We start from the raw sequence: 18568 nt of genomic DNA, 5'->3' as shown, positions 1-18568 counted from the left end.
CCTCTGGTAACCATCAGCTTGTTCTCTACAATTAAGAGTCTGTTTCCTGGTTTGCCTCTTTTTTTTTTCTCTTTGCTAGTTTTTTTGCTTCTTACATTGCACATATGAGTGAAATCATATGGTATTTGTCTTTCTCTAACTGACTTATTTCACTTAGCAGTATATTCTCTAGCTCCATCTATGCCGTTGCATATAACTTTTCATTTTCAATAAATGTTTGGCAGGAGCTCTTTTCTTATGCATAACAGAACAGTTTTCAGTGAAACTGACACTACATTATGCCATCTTATTTTCTTCAGATTAATATGATTTAATTAAGGGGGGGAAAAACGTTAGTTTAAATCATTCCTATCATACCTCCAAATATTTTGCATTCAATTGTTCTCCATAAAAGGTGTCTATGGAACAACTTAACTAATTTATGGTAATCTCCAGCAAGTGCCTTGGTTGAACAGTCAGACCTATTCTGTTTTTCTCCTCTACCTAAATAGTACTTCAAACTTCGCAAGATAAATTCCTGTCATCTGGGGAAGAACAGTCATTGTTATTGCTTTCTTCTTTTGCTCCTACTGTGACACTTCTGCCTGTTCTCCTCAGATGGAAGCGTAAATGATAATAGGAATAATAATCCATGTCATGCTATAGGAGAAGCAGCATCTGCTAACCCCTCCAGCGCTTCTGCTGCTCTAGCATGGGCTAGAGATATCGTGGGCTCATTTTCATTTTCCAAGTAATACAGGACTTTGGTTACCTCTGGGAAAAGTTTAAAATCTGATGAGTTGATTATGGATAAGAAAGATTATATGATCAATTATATGATCAATACTTAATTTCTTAAATTTCAGTCATTTTTCTAGATCTAAGAAAAAAGACAAAGAAAAGCCATTGTTGTTTGCACTTCCAGTCGATTTCCTTCCCAACAGGCTGCTGTTTTGTGAAATTGATTTAACCCCAACTTGTTTTGAGTGTTAAGGTTTGGAGAGGCAAAGAGACATTTTTGGACAATTGCTTGACGAAGGCATGGAAAGGAATTTGGATAATTTTCTATTGCCATATAAGCATATGTCATGGAGGAAATGTCAGCTAAAGTCTCCTATACAGAAAAATCAGTAATGCGCCTCTCTGGATGGGTCTGAGAGTCCACATTTACCACTCAAAAATAAGTCGGGGAGGCCAGTGCTCATGAGCCTTAGCCAAGTAAGGATTTGGATTCCTATCCAAATCAGTTGTTTCATGAAATCAAAATCCTAATGATGCTTATCATTTTTTATCATTTTTAAGAAACAGATTCATCAACCAGCAAAACGAACTAAATCAGCTCAAATTTGGTCCTTAGATCAAATCTGAGGTCAGATTTTGATATTTGGAGGTACATCACTGTTGTCGCCATGCTTTTAGTTATTAAGCATGTTGTGTTAAATTGTGCACAAACACTTTGGACCTATGCCAGTTCTCTACGCCTTTGTAATCTAAGAATGACAAATTTACATGAACACAAGGCACAGTGTGTCTTGTTTCTGATCTAGTGTGTACATGACCAAACAATTCAAGACAATGAAGTTCAGAAATAATTAGAATGGTAATTGTTTCATGGGCATGGAGTTTCACTTTCACAAGATGGAAAGTGTTCTGGAGACTGGTGGCCGCACAACAATGTGAAGGTACTTAATGCTACTGAACTGTACATGTAAAAATGCTTAAGATGGTAAATTTTATATAGTGTATATTTCACCATAATTGCACATTTAAAAAAACAGAATGAGTTCCTTAACAACTACCAGCTTGATAAAGTCCCTGAATAATGCCCCTCCCCTCCATGTGTACAATCCATCATGTGAGTCCCTCAACTCCAAGTCTATCGCTAGTCTTACCTTGCACTGAACCTGAAAATCATCTTTAAACGTCACTCCCGACCTCCTACCACACGAACTATATCGTCCTGACATTTTCAGACTGCCCGGCAATCAGGGTCGAAGCAACCTCTTATCTAGATCAGTTAAGGATCTCTTTCCTTAGGAAATTCTTACTGTTTTATGTGACGTTGGTGGGTTATTGTTGAGAAAGAAAAAGAGAGCGTAGGGGCGCCTGGGTGGCACAGCGGTTAAGCGTCTGCCTTCGGCTCAGGGCGTGATCCCGGCGATCTGGGATCGAGCCCCACATCAGGCTCCTCCGCTGTGAGCCTGCTTCTTCCTCTCCCACTCCCCCTGCTTGTGTTCCCTCTCTCGCTAGCTGTCTCTATCTCTATCGAATAAATAAATAAAATCTTAAAAAAAAAAAAAAAAAGAAAAAGAGAGCGTGGGAGAGAAGGAAGTTGATAAACTGCCGGAGAGTGTGCCTGGTGCTTCAGACTTCTTTCTTTCCTTCCTGAGTTTAGGCTTACCCAAGATAGAAGCCTCACTAAAAAGTTTACATTTCCCACAGAGCTTAAAGGGCCCTGGTCAACTGAGCTGTGTGTTTCTAACCCAGAGAAGATAGAAGAAACACAAATACGTAGGAAAATTGGGCTCTTTTGCTGACAGTCTTACTCGATTTTTCTCAAGTTCTACTCCCTCTATTTTATGGCGACGTGTTTTATAAAACCCATTCACATCTATTATCTCGTTAAGTCTCTACTACAGTTCTGAGATAGATATTGTTTTTATCTCATAGGTAAGTATTTTATATTCAGAAGAGTTCCTTGCCTGACTACAAACAGCTAGAAAGTGGCATAGAATCTCCTCTTATTTTTTAACTACAAATCCACTTTACTTTCCACTCTACCTAGAGTAACACCTGCTGTTTAGTCTTTGTTTAAGTTTTCCCAACAGGTACAAAAGTGTCTGATCTTTAGTGTTGATGATTTATTTGCCATAACGGAAAAATGTCTCCACTGACAAAAATGAGTGCGATATATAAACCGATAAGATGATTGCTATACCTAATCCGGAGTTTGCTGTATCTAGGTAAGTGCTCACTTGACACACCATGAACAAAGGGTGATTTATTATAAGCGCTCAGGGGAGATTTCCCAGAGCTTACAAAGGCAAGCGTTGCAGCTGGGTCTGGCTTTGACCTGGATCTGGAATTGGAAAGCATGAGGGAACCTGGAAGTTGCCTATCCCCACTCTGCTTCTGGGGCCACAGCTGTTCAGTTTTCCTAATTCTGTCCGTAAAACCCTGCCCCGCCATGCTCTACCCTTCTCAGTTCCCAAAATAGATGCTCAAATACGCAACTGCAGTCCCAACACCAACCTACAAATCTAGTGTTCTCAAACAGGAGACCCAGGTGTTCAAATTCTCAGTTTCTAAAAGAGAGAAATAGAGGGAATCGAAATCCAGAGAATCAGCTCAGGTCAACACTCTAGCACTGATTTTGTGTGTATCCGCTCTAATGATCAGAGCGAACGATCATTTCAGCAGGTGAACTGAATGAGCATGCCTTCTGTGCTACTGGCCTACTTCGGCATCCACGTATCACTTCAGATCACGGTACGATTTGCACTTAAAAAATAAAATAAAAAAATCCGATGACTCACTGTTACAAACGGGGCTGTAATGAACATCAGAAAAATGCAATTTAAAGTGAAATTCTAATTAACAGTCATCACATCGGCAAAAATTGAGAAGTCTACAAATATCAAGCAGGCAGGGAGATGGGAAAATAGGAATATTATATTCTGGTCTACCCATAGTGGTGGAAAATTGGGCAGTATCTATAAAAGTAGGCACTGTGCTTCAGTACCATTTCAAAATACCGCCAATTCTAGTCCCTTAGCGAACTCTTGCCCATGTACGGTACACACGAAGTAGAGGAATACATGTAAAATGTCATAGTGGTGCTTCTGGGAGACAGAACTTTGGAACTTGAGAAAGTAGCCAGGGAGACCATCAATGATTGCATTTTACCTTCTTTACATGTAACATATTTGAAGATAAAATCATAAAATATTAACCTTCATTAACTCTGGGTGGAAAACACAAGATTATTAACATATTCCCCATGTATTTCTATATTTTGTAAGCTTTATAATAAAAATAAATAGGAAAATAAACAGAGCCCTTTAAAAATAAGAGAAACAAGTATTTTCTCGCATAACTTGCCCATCTTTCCCCAAGGATTATGCCCACCTCTCCAACCTTGGGCTCCACCATTCTCAGCCCCTGAGACGCCAACGCGGAAGTGAGCAACATGATGAAGGAGAAGCTGTACGCAATCCATTCTGCTTCCTTAAGTGTGGGAAGCAAGAAGTGGTCTGTCAAGGCCAGGTTCCTGATGCAGAAGTGGCATTGGCGCTGACGGGATTTATAGTTGCCATAAAGTAGACTTGCAGGCAGCAGAACCAACTACCGCATCCAGCCCGCAGTTGCATAAGAAGCAGTAGCAACGCCATTTCCCCTGTCGGAGAGATCTGTGGTGTGGTTTTAACATTTTTTTTTTCACTTCAAGTTAGTGCTCTACTTCTCTCAAAATTTTGGGAGCCACTCAATATCTTTTTGTTAAACTTTTCTATTATAAAATGTAATGCAGATTCATAAAAATGCACACTAAATTATAACTTAGAGAATTATTACAATGATAACCTTTGTAATCACTACTCAGGGCAAGAAGTAGAACTTACCATATACCCTAGAGGCCAATCGCCATCCCTCCTTCCTCCTCAAAAGAAACCACTGATCTGACTTTTAAAATAATTATTTCCTTGGATTCTTTATAGTTTGATTACTGGAATGTGCATTCCCAAAATAATATAGTTTACTCATTTTTACAAATGTTATCTTTTAAATCTTCCTATCCCTCCTTTCTTCATCTCCCTCCTCTTTCTCTTTCTCTCTCTCTCTCTCTCCTCCCTCCGTACAATGTGTGTATTATATAACTGGTTTATTCAAGCCTGTTGAGTTTCACAAAATACTGTATGTGCTTTGCTGATTATATCTCCATGTTATAGATTCACATGCTGTACCGTTTCCTACAGTTCCTATAAATTCAAGTTACATATAAAGAATTGGTCATATTCTGATTTGATGATTTTTTTTAAGGAATTTCCTCAGAGTTGATGTTGCGTTCTTCCATCAGGGGACCCACAGAGTTGTCTTTCATTTTAGGAGATTACCAACAACTGATTCTCGAAGCCTGTTAGGCTTTGCAAATGGCGATACTCTAATTCACTCATCGCTTCTGCAATTATTAGCTGGAATGCCTCTACAGAGAGACATTTCTCTGCATCTACTCTGGAGCTCCCCAGTAAAACAACTCATAAAGAGTAATACTTAGACCTTTTCCTTTGTTTACCAGGCTTCAAAATATGGAGTTGTTTTCTTATCTTCTGAAACTGAACAATTACTTTCTTTATAAAGTTGCATTTTGAACTCCTGTATTGAAACATATTTGATGTCTTCAAACCATTACAGTTAGTACACTTGTTGACATATGAATTTCCGCATCTTTAGACACCAGGAGCCTCTTCAAGCTGGCTCTAAGTCCTTCAGCTCTGACCCTTGTAGTCTCGGATAGCTCTGTTCATGGTTCATGTCTGCAGTGACAAGGTGTCTCACAATTATCTGCAACGCTTCTGACCCAGGCCGCTAGAATCAGACATCACTCCAAAAACGCTTGTGTTTGTTTGCTTCTTTTAGGAAGGAAATCACATTTACTGAGGACCATCTGAGCTCCAGGGACTCTCACTACTGTTGGACTAGTCATTATTTTGATCTTTTCAGTGGTTAGAACTAGAATACACACACATATATTTTCAAGAGAAAACATCTCATGAATTTACAATAATTCTTTCAATTCAATTTCAGAATGTCAGGATTTTGACTTACCTTTGTCTATCGTACACCTGTATCTCACGTCTCCTCCCTGAGAAGCTGGTTTTCGACATCACTAGGGAAGGAAATTAAAATGTCACATAATTATATACAGTTGACTTTTGAACGATGCAGGGGTTAGGGGTACCGATCCCCCCCCAACAGTTGAAAATCCTAGTATAACTTTTTAATCCCCTAAAATTTAACTACTAATAGCCTACTATTAACTAGAAGCCTTACCAATAACATAAACAGTTAATATATATTTTGTATATTATATGTATTATATGCCAGATTCTTACAATAAAGTAAGCTAGAGAAAAGAAAAATGTTATTAAGAACACCATAAGAGAGGAGGAGTTAAGATGGCGGAGGAGTAGGAGACACCTTTTTCAGCTGGTCCCCCGAGTCGAGCTGGATAGGTACCAGACCAGCCTAAACAACCACGGAACCAGCCTGAGACGCAGGAAGATGCATCTGGATCTCTACAAATGAACATCTCCAGCGCTGAGTATCGAGGTACGAAGCGGGGAGCCATGAAACTGTGCACAGATATCGGAAGATAAACGGAAGGGGGAGGGAGCCGCCGCATTTGGGCACCGGGAAGCTGCAGCCACTTGCACGGGAGAGCGGGCGGGCTCGTGGTCAGCACCCGCAAAACAGCAGACTGAGACCGTGAGCCGGGTGCACGCGCCACCAGGCATCTCGCGGAACCCCGGAATCCCGGTGCGCTCACTGGATCCAGACTGAGACTGGGAGCTTCTGGAGCGCGCGCGGGGCGGCTGGCAGCTGGTGGCATTAGAAACACAAAGGACAGAGACGCGCCGGCACTGGAAGTGAGGGCTGGGACACCGGGTGTGGGGCGCACATCCCGGGACGCTGCAGGGTTGAGCAGCACCAACAGAAACAGAGTTAAAGTGGCCAGAACATTAGTAGAGAACGGGCCGCAATCCCTCTGTTCTGTGACAGAGGCTGAAATTCGGCCGCTGCTGCTCTGACGCTCAGAAGAGGCACAGCAAACCGCCAGGGAAAGCCAAAGCCGCCAGAGAACAAAAGCCTGGAAATACCGGCTCAGAGAGTGCCCATCCCCATCCCCCCTCGCAGGGGACGCGGAGACTCTACCCAAACAGGGCTGCCTGAGTATCGGCGTGGCAGGCCCCTCCCCCAGAACACAGAAGGCAGGCTGAAAAATCAAGAAGCCCACAACCCGGGCGCCTGGGTGGCGCAGTCATTGAGCGCCTGCCTTCGGCTTAGGGCGTGATCCCGGCGTTCCAGAAAGGAGTCCTTCATCGGGCTCCTCCGCTGGGAGCCTGCTTCTTCCTCTCCCACTCCCCTGCTTCTGTTCCCTCTCTCGCTGGTTGGCTGCCACATAAATAAATAAATAAAATCTTTAAAGAAGAAGCCCACATCCCTAAGATCCGTATAAAACAAGGGGCACGGCCTGGGACCCAGTCAATAATTTGGGTTCTGGACAACCCCGTAACCTCTCCTCATCAGAATGACAAGAAGGGGAAGCCCCCCCCAGCAAAGAAAAGACAGTGAGTCTGTGGCCTCTGCCACAGAAATAATGGATATGGATGTAACCAAAGTATCAGAAATGGAATTCAGAGTAACGATGGTCAAAATGATGAGTAGAATTGAAAAAAGTATTAACGAAAAGGTTACTGAGAATATAGAATCCCTAAGGACAGAAATGAGAGCGAATCTGACAGAAATTAAAAATTCTATGAGCCAAATGCAGGCAAAACTAGAGGCTCTGATGGCCACAGTCACCGAAGCAGAGGAACATATTAGTGAATTGGAGGATGGGTTAATAGAGGAAAAAACCAAAATAGAAGCTGGTCTTAAAAAAATCCACGCCCACGAATGTAGGTTACAGGAGATTGCTGACTCAATGAAACGATCCAATGTCAGAATCATCGGCATCCCCGAGGGGGTGGAGAAAAACAGAGGTCTAGAAGAGATATTTAAACAAATTGTAGCTGAAAACTTCCCTAATCTAGCGAGGGAAACAAACATTCGTGTCCAAGAGGCAGAGAGAACCCCTCCCAAGCTCAACCACGACAAACCTATGCCACGTCACATCATAGTGCAATTCGCAAATATTAGATCCAAGGATACAGTATTGAAAGCGGCCAGGGCAAAGAAATTTCTCACATACCAAGGCAAAGGCATCAGAATTACGTCAGACCTGTCTACACAGACCTGGAATGAGAGAAAGGGTTGGGGGGGCATTTTTAAAGCTCTTTCAGAGAAAAACATGCAGCCAAGCATCCTTTATACAGCAAGGCTGTCATTCAGAATTGATGGAGAAATAAAGACATTCCAGAATTGCCAGTCATTAACCAATTTCGTAACCACGAAACCAGCCCTACAGGAGATATTAAGGGGGTTTCTATAAAGGTAAAAAGGCCCCAAGAGTGATACAGAACAGAAAGTCACAGCCAATACAAACAAAGACTTTACTGGCAACATGGCATCATTAAAATTCTATCTCTCAGTTCTTAGTGTCAATGTAAATGGTTTAAATGCTCCCATAAATGCCACAGGGTTGCAGATTGGATAAAAAGAAATGACCCATCCATTTGCTGTCTACAAGAGACTCATTTCGAACCCAAAGATGCATTCAGACTGAGAGTAAGGGGATGGAACACCATCTTTCATGCAAATGGACCTCAAAAGAAAGCTGGGGTAGCAATTCTCCTATCAGATAGATTGGATTTTAAACTAGAGACTATAGTTAGAGACGCAGTAGGCACTATATTATTCTTAAGGGAAGTATTCAACAAGTGGATATGACAATTATAAATATATATGCCCCCAACAGGGGAGCAGCAAGATACACAAGCCAACTCTTAACCAGAATAAAGAGACATACAGATAAAAATACATTAATAGTAGGGGACCTCAACACTCCACTATCAGAAATAGACTTTACACCCTGGCAAAAATTAAGCAAAGAATCAAAGGCTTTGAATGCCATACTCGACGAGTTGGACCTCATAGATATATATAGAACACTACACCCCAGAACCAAAGAATACTCATTCTATTCTAATGCCCATGGAACATTCTCAAGAATAGACCATGTTCTGGGACACAAAACAGGTCTCAACTGATACCAAAAGATTGTAATTATCCCCTGCATATTCTCAGACCACAACGCTCTGAAATTGGAACTCAACCACAAGGAAAAAATTGGAAGAAACTCAAACACTTGGAGACTAAGAATCATCCTGCTCAGGAATGATTCGATAAACCAGGAAATAAAAAATCAAATTAAACAATTTATGGAGACCAATGAGAATGAAAACACAACGGTCCAAAACCTATGGGATAACTGCAAAGGCAGTCCTAAGGGGGAAATACATAGCCATCCAAGCCTCACTCAAAAGAATAGAAAAATCTAAAATGCAGTTTTTATATTCTCATCTCAAGAAGCTGGAACAGCAACAGAGGGACAGGCCTAATCCACTCACGAGGAAGCAGGTGACCAAGATGAGAGCAGAAATTAATGAATTAGAAACCAGGAGTACAGTAGAGCAAATCAACAGGACTAGAAACTGGTTCTTTGAGAGAATCAATAAAATTGACAGACCACTGGCAAGACTTATCCAAGAGAAAAGAGAAAGGACCCAAATTATCAAAATTATGAATGAAAAAGGAGAGGTCAAGACCAACACCAATGAAATTGGAAGGATTATTAGAAACTATTATCAACCAGCTATATGCCAAAAAACTAAGCAATCTGGAAGAGATGGAGGACTTACTGGAAACCTATAAACTACCAAGACTGAAACAAGAAGAAATTGATTTCTTAAACAGGCCAATTAATTATGAAGAGATTGAGTCAGTGATAAACAACCTTCCAAATAACAAAACTCCAGGCCCGGATGGTTTTCCTGGGGAATTCTACCAAACATTCAAATAAGAAATAATACCTATTCTCCTAAAGCTATTTCAAAAAATAGAAACAGGAGGAAAGCTACCAAACTCATTCTATGAGGCCAATATTACCTTGATCCCCAAACCAGGCAAAGACCCCATCAAAAAGGAGAATTACAGACTGATTTCCCTAATGAATATGGACGCCAAAATCCTCAAGAAGATACTTGCTAATAGAATCCAACAGTACATTAAAAGGATTATCCATCATGACCAAGTGGGATTCAAACCTGGGATGCAAGGGTGGTTCAACATTCGCAAATCGATCAGTGTGATACATCATATCAACAAGAAAAGACTCAGGAACCATATGATCCTCTCAATTGATGCAGAAAAAGCATTTGACAAAATACAGCATCCTTTCCTGATTAAAACCCTTCAGAGTGTAGGAATAGAGGGTACATTTCTCAATCTCATAAAAGCCATCTATGAAAAGCCTACAGCAAATATTATTCTCAATGGGGAAAAGCTGGAAGCCTTTCCCTTAAGATCAGGAACACGACAAGGATGCCCACTCTCGCCACTATTATTCAATATAGTACTAGAAGTCCTTGCAACAGCAATCAGACATAAAAAGGGATAAACGGTATCCAAATCGGCAGAGAAGAAGTCAAAATGTCTCTCTTCGCAGATGACATGATACTCTATATGGAAAACCCAAAAGAATCCACTCCCAAACTATTAGAAGTTATAGAGCAATTCAGTAATGTGGCAGGATACAAAATCAATACTCAGAAATCAGTTGCATTTCTATACACGAATAACAAGACTGAAGAAAGAGAAATTAGGGAATCCATCCCATTTACAATAGCACCAAAAACCATACGTTACCTTGGAATTAACTTAACCAGAGACATAAAGGACCTATATTCTAGAAACTATAAATCACTCCTGAAAGACACTGAGGAAGACATAAAAAGATGGAAAAATATTCCATGCTCATGGATCGGAAGAATTAACATAGTTAAAATGTCCATGCTACCCAGAGCAATCTACACTTTCAATGCTATCCCGATCAAAATACCAATGACATTTTTCAAAGAACTGGAACAAATAGTCCTTAAATTTGTATGGAAACAGAAAAGGCCCCAAATGCCAACGAACTGTTGAAAAGGAAAAACAAAGCTGGGGGGCATCACAATGCCAGATTTTGAGCTGTACTACAAAGCTGTGATCACAAAGACAGCATGGTACTGGCACAAAAACAGACACATAGACCAATGGAACAGAATAGAGAACCCAGAAATGGACCCTCGGCTCTTTGGGCAACTAATATTTGATAAAGCAGGAAAAAACATCCGGTGGAAAAAAGACAGTCTCTTCAATAAATGGTGCTGGGAAAATTGGACAGCTACATGCAAAAGAATGAAACTTGACCACTCTCTCACACCATACACAAAAATAAACTCCAAATGGATGAAAGACCTTGATGTGACATAGGAATCCATCAAAATTCTAGAGGAGAACATAGGCAGCAACCTCTACGACATCGGCCAAAGCAACCTTTTTCATGACACATCCCCAAAGGCAAGAGAAACAAAAGATAAAATGAATTTATGGGACTTCATCAAGATTAAAAGCTTCTGCACAGCCAAGGAAACAGTCAAAAAAACTAAGAGGCAGCCCACAGAATGGGAGAATATATTTGCAAATGACAGTACAGATAAAGGACTGGTATCCAAGATCTACAAAGAACTTCTCAAACTCAATACATGAGAAACAAATAAACAAATCATAAAATGGGCAGAACATATGAACAGACACTTTTCCAAAGAAGACATACAAATGGCTAACAGACACATGAAAAAATGTTCAAAATCATTAGCCATCAGGGAAATTCAAATCAAAACCACACTGAGATACCACCTTACGCCAGTTAGAATGGCAAAAATAGACAAGGCAAGAAACAACAATTGTTGGAGAGGATGTGGAGAAAGGGGATCCCTGCTCCATTGTTGGTGGGAATGCAAGTTGGTACAGCCACTCTGGAAAACAGTGTGGAGGTCCCTTAAAAAGTTAAAAATTGAGCTACCCTATGATCTAGCCATTGCACCTCTGGGTGTTTACCCCAAAGATACAGACGTAGTGAAGAGAAGGGCCATATGCACCCCAATGTTCATAGCAGCAATGTCCACAATAGCTAAATCGTGGAAGGAACCGAGATGCCCTTCAACAGATGACTGGATTAAGAAGTTGTGGTCCATATATACAATGGAATATTACTCAGCAATCAGAAAGAACGAATTCTCAACATTTGCTGCAACATGGACGGCACTGGAGGAGATAATTCTAAGTGAAATAAGTCAAGCAGAGAAAGACAAATATCATATGATTTCTCTCATCTATGGAACATAAGAACTAGGATGATCGGTAGGGGAAGAAAGGAATAAAGAAAGGGGGGGTAATCAGAGGGGGAATGAAACATGAGAGACTATGGACTCTGAGAAACAAACTGAGGGCCTCAGAGGGGAGGGGGGTGGGAGAATGGGATAGACCGGTGATGGGTAGTAAGGAGGGCACATATTGCATGGTGCACTGGGTGTTATACACAACTAATGAATCATCGAGCTTTACATCGGAAACCGGGGATGTACTGTATGGTGACTAACATAATATAATAAAAAATCATAAAAAAAAAGAACACCATAAAAAAAATACATTTACAGTGCTATAAGAAAATGTGCATATAAGTGAACCAGAGTGGTTCAAACCTGTGTTGTTCAAGGGACAACTGTATTTGCTCAATCCCACATTCTATTCACAGCAACCTCAAAATAATAATACCAATATTAACATAATCAAAGTGATTCTTGAAAGCAGTTGAGTATTTTTGTTTACATTTTCCCCATTCTCTCTCAATTTCTGCTTATTTACATTGTCAGAGCATATAGACATTACATACTATATTCTTTCCTTTATAGTCCTGATTTAGTATTACTTGTATGAACAAATACACAACTAACGTTTACCCCCAGTCTTCACATCAATGCCTCTGGCCATTTTGTTTACAGCTCACATTCTAGTAAATTCCATAGGAGGAGCTTAGAACAACTATATTTCCTGAACTCTTGCATACAGGTAAGAGTCTGCCTGTAGCCTTTATAGTGGAAAGTCAGTTTGCCTTGATTTAATCATTGACTCACATTTTCTTTACATGAATATCTTAAATGTGATACTTCAATTATCTTGGTATAAAGTTTTGCTATTTACAAGCTGATGACAATATGAGTTTCTTTCCCTTGTAAGTAACTGGGCATTCTTTCTGGATGTTTAATAATTATTTTTCCTTTTTCTTTAATATGTTATAATTTTACTAGAATGTATCTAGATATTGGATGTTCTGGGTCAGTTTTCTCAAGTAGTAAAGTATCCTTTCAAACTGTAATTTAAAATTTTTTCTTTTTTAATTTTAGGAATTTTAATTATACCTACTGTAACAGTTACTAAATGTAACTATTCTGTCTTCTTCCATTCTGGGGACAGTGATAGTTGGAGGACCACTATAATACATACTTCAGGATATTTTTGGTTTATCTTTTTTTCACTCAAATATTTTTATTACATTGTTTTTTGAAAACTTTATTTTTACTTTCTACCTTTTAAAAAAGATTTTATTTCTTTATTTGAGAGAGAGGGAGCTCACCTGCATGAGAGCATGAGCAGGGGCAGGGGGCAGAGGGAGAGGGACAAGCAGACTCCCCACTGAATGTGGAACCCTATGCACCACTCAATCCCAGGACGCAGAGATCATGATCTGAGCCAAAGTCAGACATCTTTCTGTGGACATGTCTTTACGGCACACTTTATATTGGCTGGGGATGCTAGTCTTCTCCTTGAAAGAAGATGTCAACTACCTTTGACCTCAGTCTATACCTTCTTTTCTTTTTTTTAAGATTTTATTTATTTGAGAGACAGAATGTACACAAGCAAGGGGGTGGAGCAGAGGCAGAAGGAGAAGCAGACTCCCTGCTGAGCAGGGAGCTTGACGTGGGGCTGGATCCAGGACCCTGAGACCATGACCTGAGCTGAAGGCAGATGCATAACTGACTGAGCCACCCAGATGCCACTCAGTCTGTACTTTCCAATTAAGTTCTTCTTTCTAGCTTATCTCTTAACTCAGGCAAAAGACCCTGAGGGCAAAGCAACTCCAGATAGAAACCAAAACTAACCTCTCAAGAAATAGGGACTGCCCTGATGCCAGCCAGACCCTGCATGACGGACCCCAAGACAATGTTCGATCTGACCTTTACTGCCCACTTGCACGTACCCACCGACCTTTGTCTCACATTTTCCTTATATAAATCTAGAAGTTTTTTGGCACTTGGAAGACAGTCTTTGAGATGTTAGTCCACTATTGCCCCGGTGGTGGTCTCACTGAAATAAATCCTCTCCTGTTTCACCACCCTCTTTGGATTTCCCTGCCTTTGGATTTTGTCAGTGGTGAGTGGCCAAACCTGGTTTGTTTGGGACCCCCGGAGCCAGGGGCTCTTATACTCCTGTGCCCTGGCTACATCCTCTTCTTCTAATAACACTGCAAGGAATCTGACCTCTATCCTTTCTGTTGCTCTTTTCACGTGAACTTAGTTTTCTTGAACTACAGTGAAAAGCTTGGTCCGATAGCATTTCAAAACTCACAGCTGCATAAAATTCCCTGTGGTGATGTTTTCCCAAAGTGTCACAAAATACAACAGCCTCTGTTTTGGCTTCGTTCACCTCCCCAACTTTGACCTGGACATTCTCTCCCACTTCGTCTCCATTTTCCCTGTGGGACTCAATTTAAATTCGATTCCCACGAGTTCATCTTAGCATGGGGCTTTGTCCTGGAAGGGGGCTTTCGACGGTTTCTTCCGAGACCTCAGAGGGTAGGAGCGATGCGGGCCCCTCCCGACATGTCCAGCGACTCCTTGCATTCATTCCCTATTGAGTGTGCAGAAGTTCTCAGTTTTGGCTACTGATCCCAAACGGGCCCTCTTAGCACTTCAGGGAGGATCTGATGGCTATTCGAGGATTTTGGGGGCTTTAGCTGCCCCAGCGCTGCTTCTTACACAGATACTGACAACATGCTTGCCTTGTAGCTGTCATTGATTTGTCTCCATCTAGTCAAATTTGGAAATTGATGAGGATCTCTGTGGATTTTTGATTTGCTAATCAAGTTTGTGTGTTTTTATAAGGAGAGGAATTCTAGGAGATTCAAAATCGATACTGCTGTTATTATCTTGTTATAATCCAAGAACCCTATATGAATCTTTTTAAGTAAGTTTATTGAGGTATAATTCACATGCAATTTATACAATATACCAGTCTATAATTTTCGACAAATATATAGAGTTATGTAGCCACTACCACAGTGAAAACAGAACAGATCCTTCACCTCCAACAATCCCTTCATAAGTATCCCTTTTTCATCTCCTCTTCCCAGAACTCCAACCCTTTGCAACCACTGAGCTGTTTCCTGCCCTAATGGTTTATTTAGCCTTTTGAGTCTGGATTCTTTCACAGACCATAATGCAACTGAAACCGCCACGACCTCCACTCCCGTTTTTGTTGGTACTAAATCCTGTATCTTAGAGGGTGGGGCTTTCTCAGAGATCTGGTCCCTTCTCTAGTGTTTTGAGACCTTAGTCGGGGTCCAAAGCCATTTCCAACCCTTCCCCAGGAGAATAGGATGCTTTCCTTATACTCTAGCCCCAGGTGCAATGAAATTTTACCTGTGCTTCCATGGGTGGGGCGGTAGTACAGGTGTACTGCCCTTCCCCTAGCAGCTTAAGGTTTTTTTCCCTCCAGGGCAAAGGAGCCAAGTGGACTTCTGCTCAGAGGCTTTGTCTTCAGTCTTGCTTCTGAGTGCCAGTGACTTCCAGAAAAGCCCCCGAAGGCAGGTGTGAATTTCCCTCAGGAGTAACCGTTCCAATGATTCTATACCCTCATGCTAGCCCACACTCTGCTCTTACCTATTTGAAAGCCTTTTTACCTTCTTAAAACATGTGTGGAGGCCTTGTCTTCCTCCCACTGTCACAGGAGAAACGGTGCTCACACCCTGCTCGTCCTTGGCGGTGCACGCCCAAGGAATTCGGGCTAGTTGGTTGCACTGCAACCGCAGCTCTCTAGTGGGTTCAAGAAAAGTTATGATTTTGTACATTATCTGGCTTTTCTTGTGATTCGTTGGCGGTCAGGCTCTATCCAGCTTCTATACCTTAGGTGGAAGCCAGAGATGTCAGTATGTCTTTAATGCATCTCTTGTCTGCTTTATCAGCCAGCGTCCACTCTTCGGGGACATAGCTAAGAGTCGTGACAAATGAAGTGGAAAAATTTAAAAGATCCTCAAAATGCAGTGGAGCGGAATTTAAGTTCAGTTCAGTTTGACGTGACTGACATTAAAAATACCTTATGAACTATCACTACCCCTCACGCTACCCACATTTTGTGATGTTTCACAATTACCTAAGAATGTCTCACAAACTCTGACTTCTTGCAGATTTACTACCTACATGGGTCAAAACAATCTGAGTAAATCATTTGTCAGCAAGAACATCTTCTGTTTCCTTACAAAAAAAGAAGGAAACTACTACAGCAATTCGTAATTATAATAACACAGCATAGCCAAATTCAACCTTACTTAAAACCTTTATTTTAACCTGATTGCCCTACTACTTACAGTTTACTTGGTCATAAATTTGCTTTTTTATCAGAAAAGAAACGGGTACAGCACAGTATTTGAATACACAAATTACTCTGAGGTCTCAGAAAATTGATACTAGTCTAACTCTCTTCTTCAAGATGACTCACATTTCTGAATACGTATTTTCCCTCTTCAAAGAGGGGCCTTCTATTATTCGGCACTTATCAATACCAGACTGCATGAGGAATTGGAACCAAGAACTGGGAGCTCTCCAGGTACCCAGACCTGCATCTTGGCTCTGCCTCTCTATGCATTTCACTCCTTCTTTTTCTCTGCGACTAGTTCTGCTTGCTTCGCTATGCATGTGGTTAAGCATTATCACAACTGAGCCTGCAAGTTGGCATTTCCCACAATCAGGTGGATAACCAGACAGGAACTGAAATCAAGTTCAGAGTTTGTTCTTCTTGGGAGAGGATCTTAGTTTGGGTCAGCATTTGACCTCTGGCCTACCATCTGTGCCCAAGGTGCCAGGGTCATGGTTAATGGTGGTTGGTACCTTATGGGAGGAGGGGCGTGGACAAGATACACCAAGATGCTTCCTGTATTTTGTGTTGCCTTTGACCATGTCCTTTGTATTCAGTCCTGCATGGATGGCACTTTGAGCTTGTAGGAGAACTGATTTGATGAAATTAACTAGGTTTAATGGGCTTATTTGGTGTTATTTCTTTTCCCTATGTAAATAAACAAAAAAAAATGTGTTTTCATTGAAAACTATGCCTCATCTACAGCACACCCTTCTCAGTTATCATGTTCTAGCTCTGTTGATTGTCTTCATTCATTGTTCATTTGTCAAATCTTTGTATATTGTAGGCAATGGATAGTACTTTTAATTGACTTCCTCCATCCTGTGGAAAATCCAGTTTTGTCTCCATTTGCAATTTATTGCAACATTCCTTTATTCCACGTAAATGTGTGCTCCTTTGTCTTTTCCACTGACTACGTTAAACATTTTCTAGTGCCCTGAGTAAAATATCATGTCATAGGAGTTCAATATTTTATATCTGTATGACTCGTGATTTTGTCTTTTCCTGAAAATTATCCTCTGTCACCAAGATCACTTTTCTGAGCTCTCTTTTTGCTTGGTCAGACTTACGGTAACCCCAGCATTCTTATTTATCAGAAGGTTCTTTATCTTAAAGAAGATACTACTTTGTGAGGACATGGGTCACAAATCAAGAAATCTTGAACATAATTAGAACTGAAAAAAAATCCATTACCCTTGTGGCTCCAATCTTTTGTGGAAATTGTTGCTACTGATTTACGTATTCTAAGGGCCTTAAACAATTCATAACATGTGTTCAATAATGTTTGGTAAGTTTAATTATGAATATAAACTTTAAAAGTAGTTTTCTACTACACATAACTTAAAAAAAAAAAGAGTTGGTTAGTTAAATCAAAATGTTCAAGCCTAATTTTTATCATACCAAAATGATATGGGAGAGGGACAAGGAAAAACAAATACAGTGAGTTCAATGAAAAGTAGCTATATAAAGCAACATTAACTTAAAATAAAAACCAAACGTTGAGAAAAGTCAGAACTACCTAATTCCCCAACATTTAAAGGGAGAGATTGGGGAGGAGTGGCAAAGCTTATTTAAAAAAACAAAAACAAAAACAGAACAAACCTTGCTGGTGTTTTCTCACCATTGAAGCAGAACTGTGAAATTCGAACGGAAAGAATGATCCCGTATTTCTCCTGTGAAGAAATGTGAGAAGAAGATAGTAAGGCCTTTTTCTCGTCTGGGTATTTTTGTTAAGTTAAATAATGTCTTTCTGTTCTCTCTCGGCTTCCGTAGAGGCATTCCGTTTTCTTTTTTCCCCTAGTAATATTTTAAAATTAAACCCAGAATTTTTTTCTCTGTCCTCTTAGAGAAATCTGTTTCGTTTCTCCCAAGAGAGGTGAGCAGGCCCTGAAGTCTGGAAAGGGACCCGATATGCAAAGCTAGCAGACCATTTGCCTGTCAGGGTAATTAGCACTTTGCTCTATCACAGAGATTATGCTTAACTTTAAGATGTAAAAAAATCCCTTGTTTACTGAAGTAAATCAGCAGAGACTTAACATTTTTTGAATATTTATAGTGGTATCACTTTAAACAAAATATTCTCTTCGATTCTAACGTCGTCACTATATTAAGAAAGCATCTGTCCCATCTAACCGAG

General features: G+C 40.5%; 1 protein-coding gene across 7 annotated transcripts in view; it reads right to left on the bottom strand.

Moving 5' to 3' along the window:
• Window positions 1–7: 7 nt before the first annotated feature.
• LOC123787403 (uncharacterized) overlaps window positions 8–18568 on the bottom strand; it is a 426574-nt gene continuing 408013 nt past the window's right edge. For 4 of the 7 annotated variants that reach the window (XM_087869789.1, XM_087869790.1, XM_087869791.1 and 1 more), the window contains 2 exons: window positions 18034–18104; window positions 12406–15833 (listed from right to left, as the gene is read on the bottom strand). In XM_087869789.1, coding sequence (XP_087725915.1) covers window positions 15677–15833; window positions 18034–18104 — 228 coding nt within the window. In that variant the 3' untranslated portion in view covers window positions 12406–15676. Of the gene's footprint in view, window positions 5864–12405; window positions 18105–18568 lie in introns of those variants that run through there. The other 3 variants (XR_015727625.1, XM_087869793.1, XR_015727626.1) reach the window with 3 other exon arrangements.

The sequence above is a fragment of the Ursus americanus genome, chromosome 19 (genome assembly GCF_024610735.1).
Source record: "Ursus americanus isolate L20-20 chromosome 19, mUrsAme1.1.p, whole genome shotgun sequence".
Classification (NCBI taxonomy): domain Eukaryota; kingdom Metazoa; phylum Chordata; class Mammalia; order Carnivora; family Ursidae; genus Ursus; species Ursus americanus.
The sequence above is the reverse complement of the archived record's forward strand: the minus strand, read 5'-3'. Positions and strand labels throughout refer to the sequence as shown.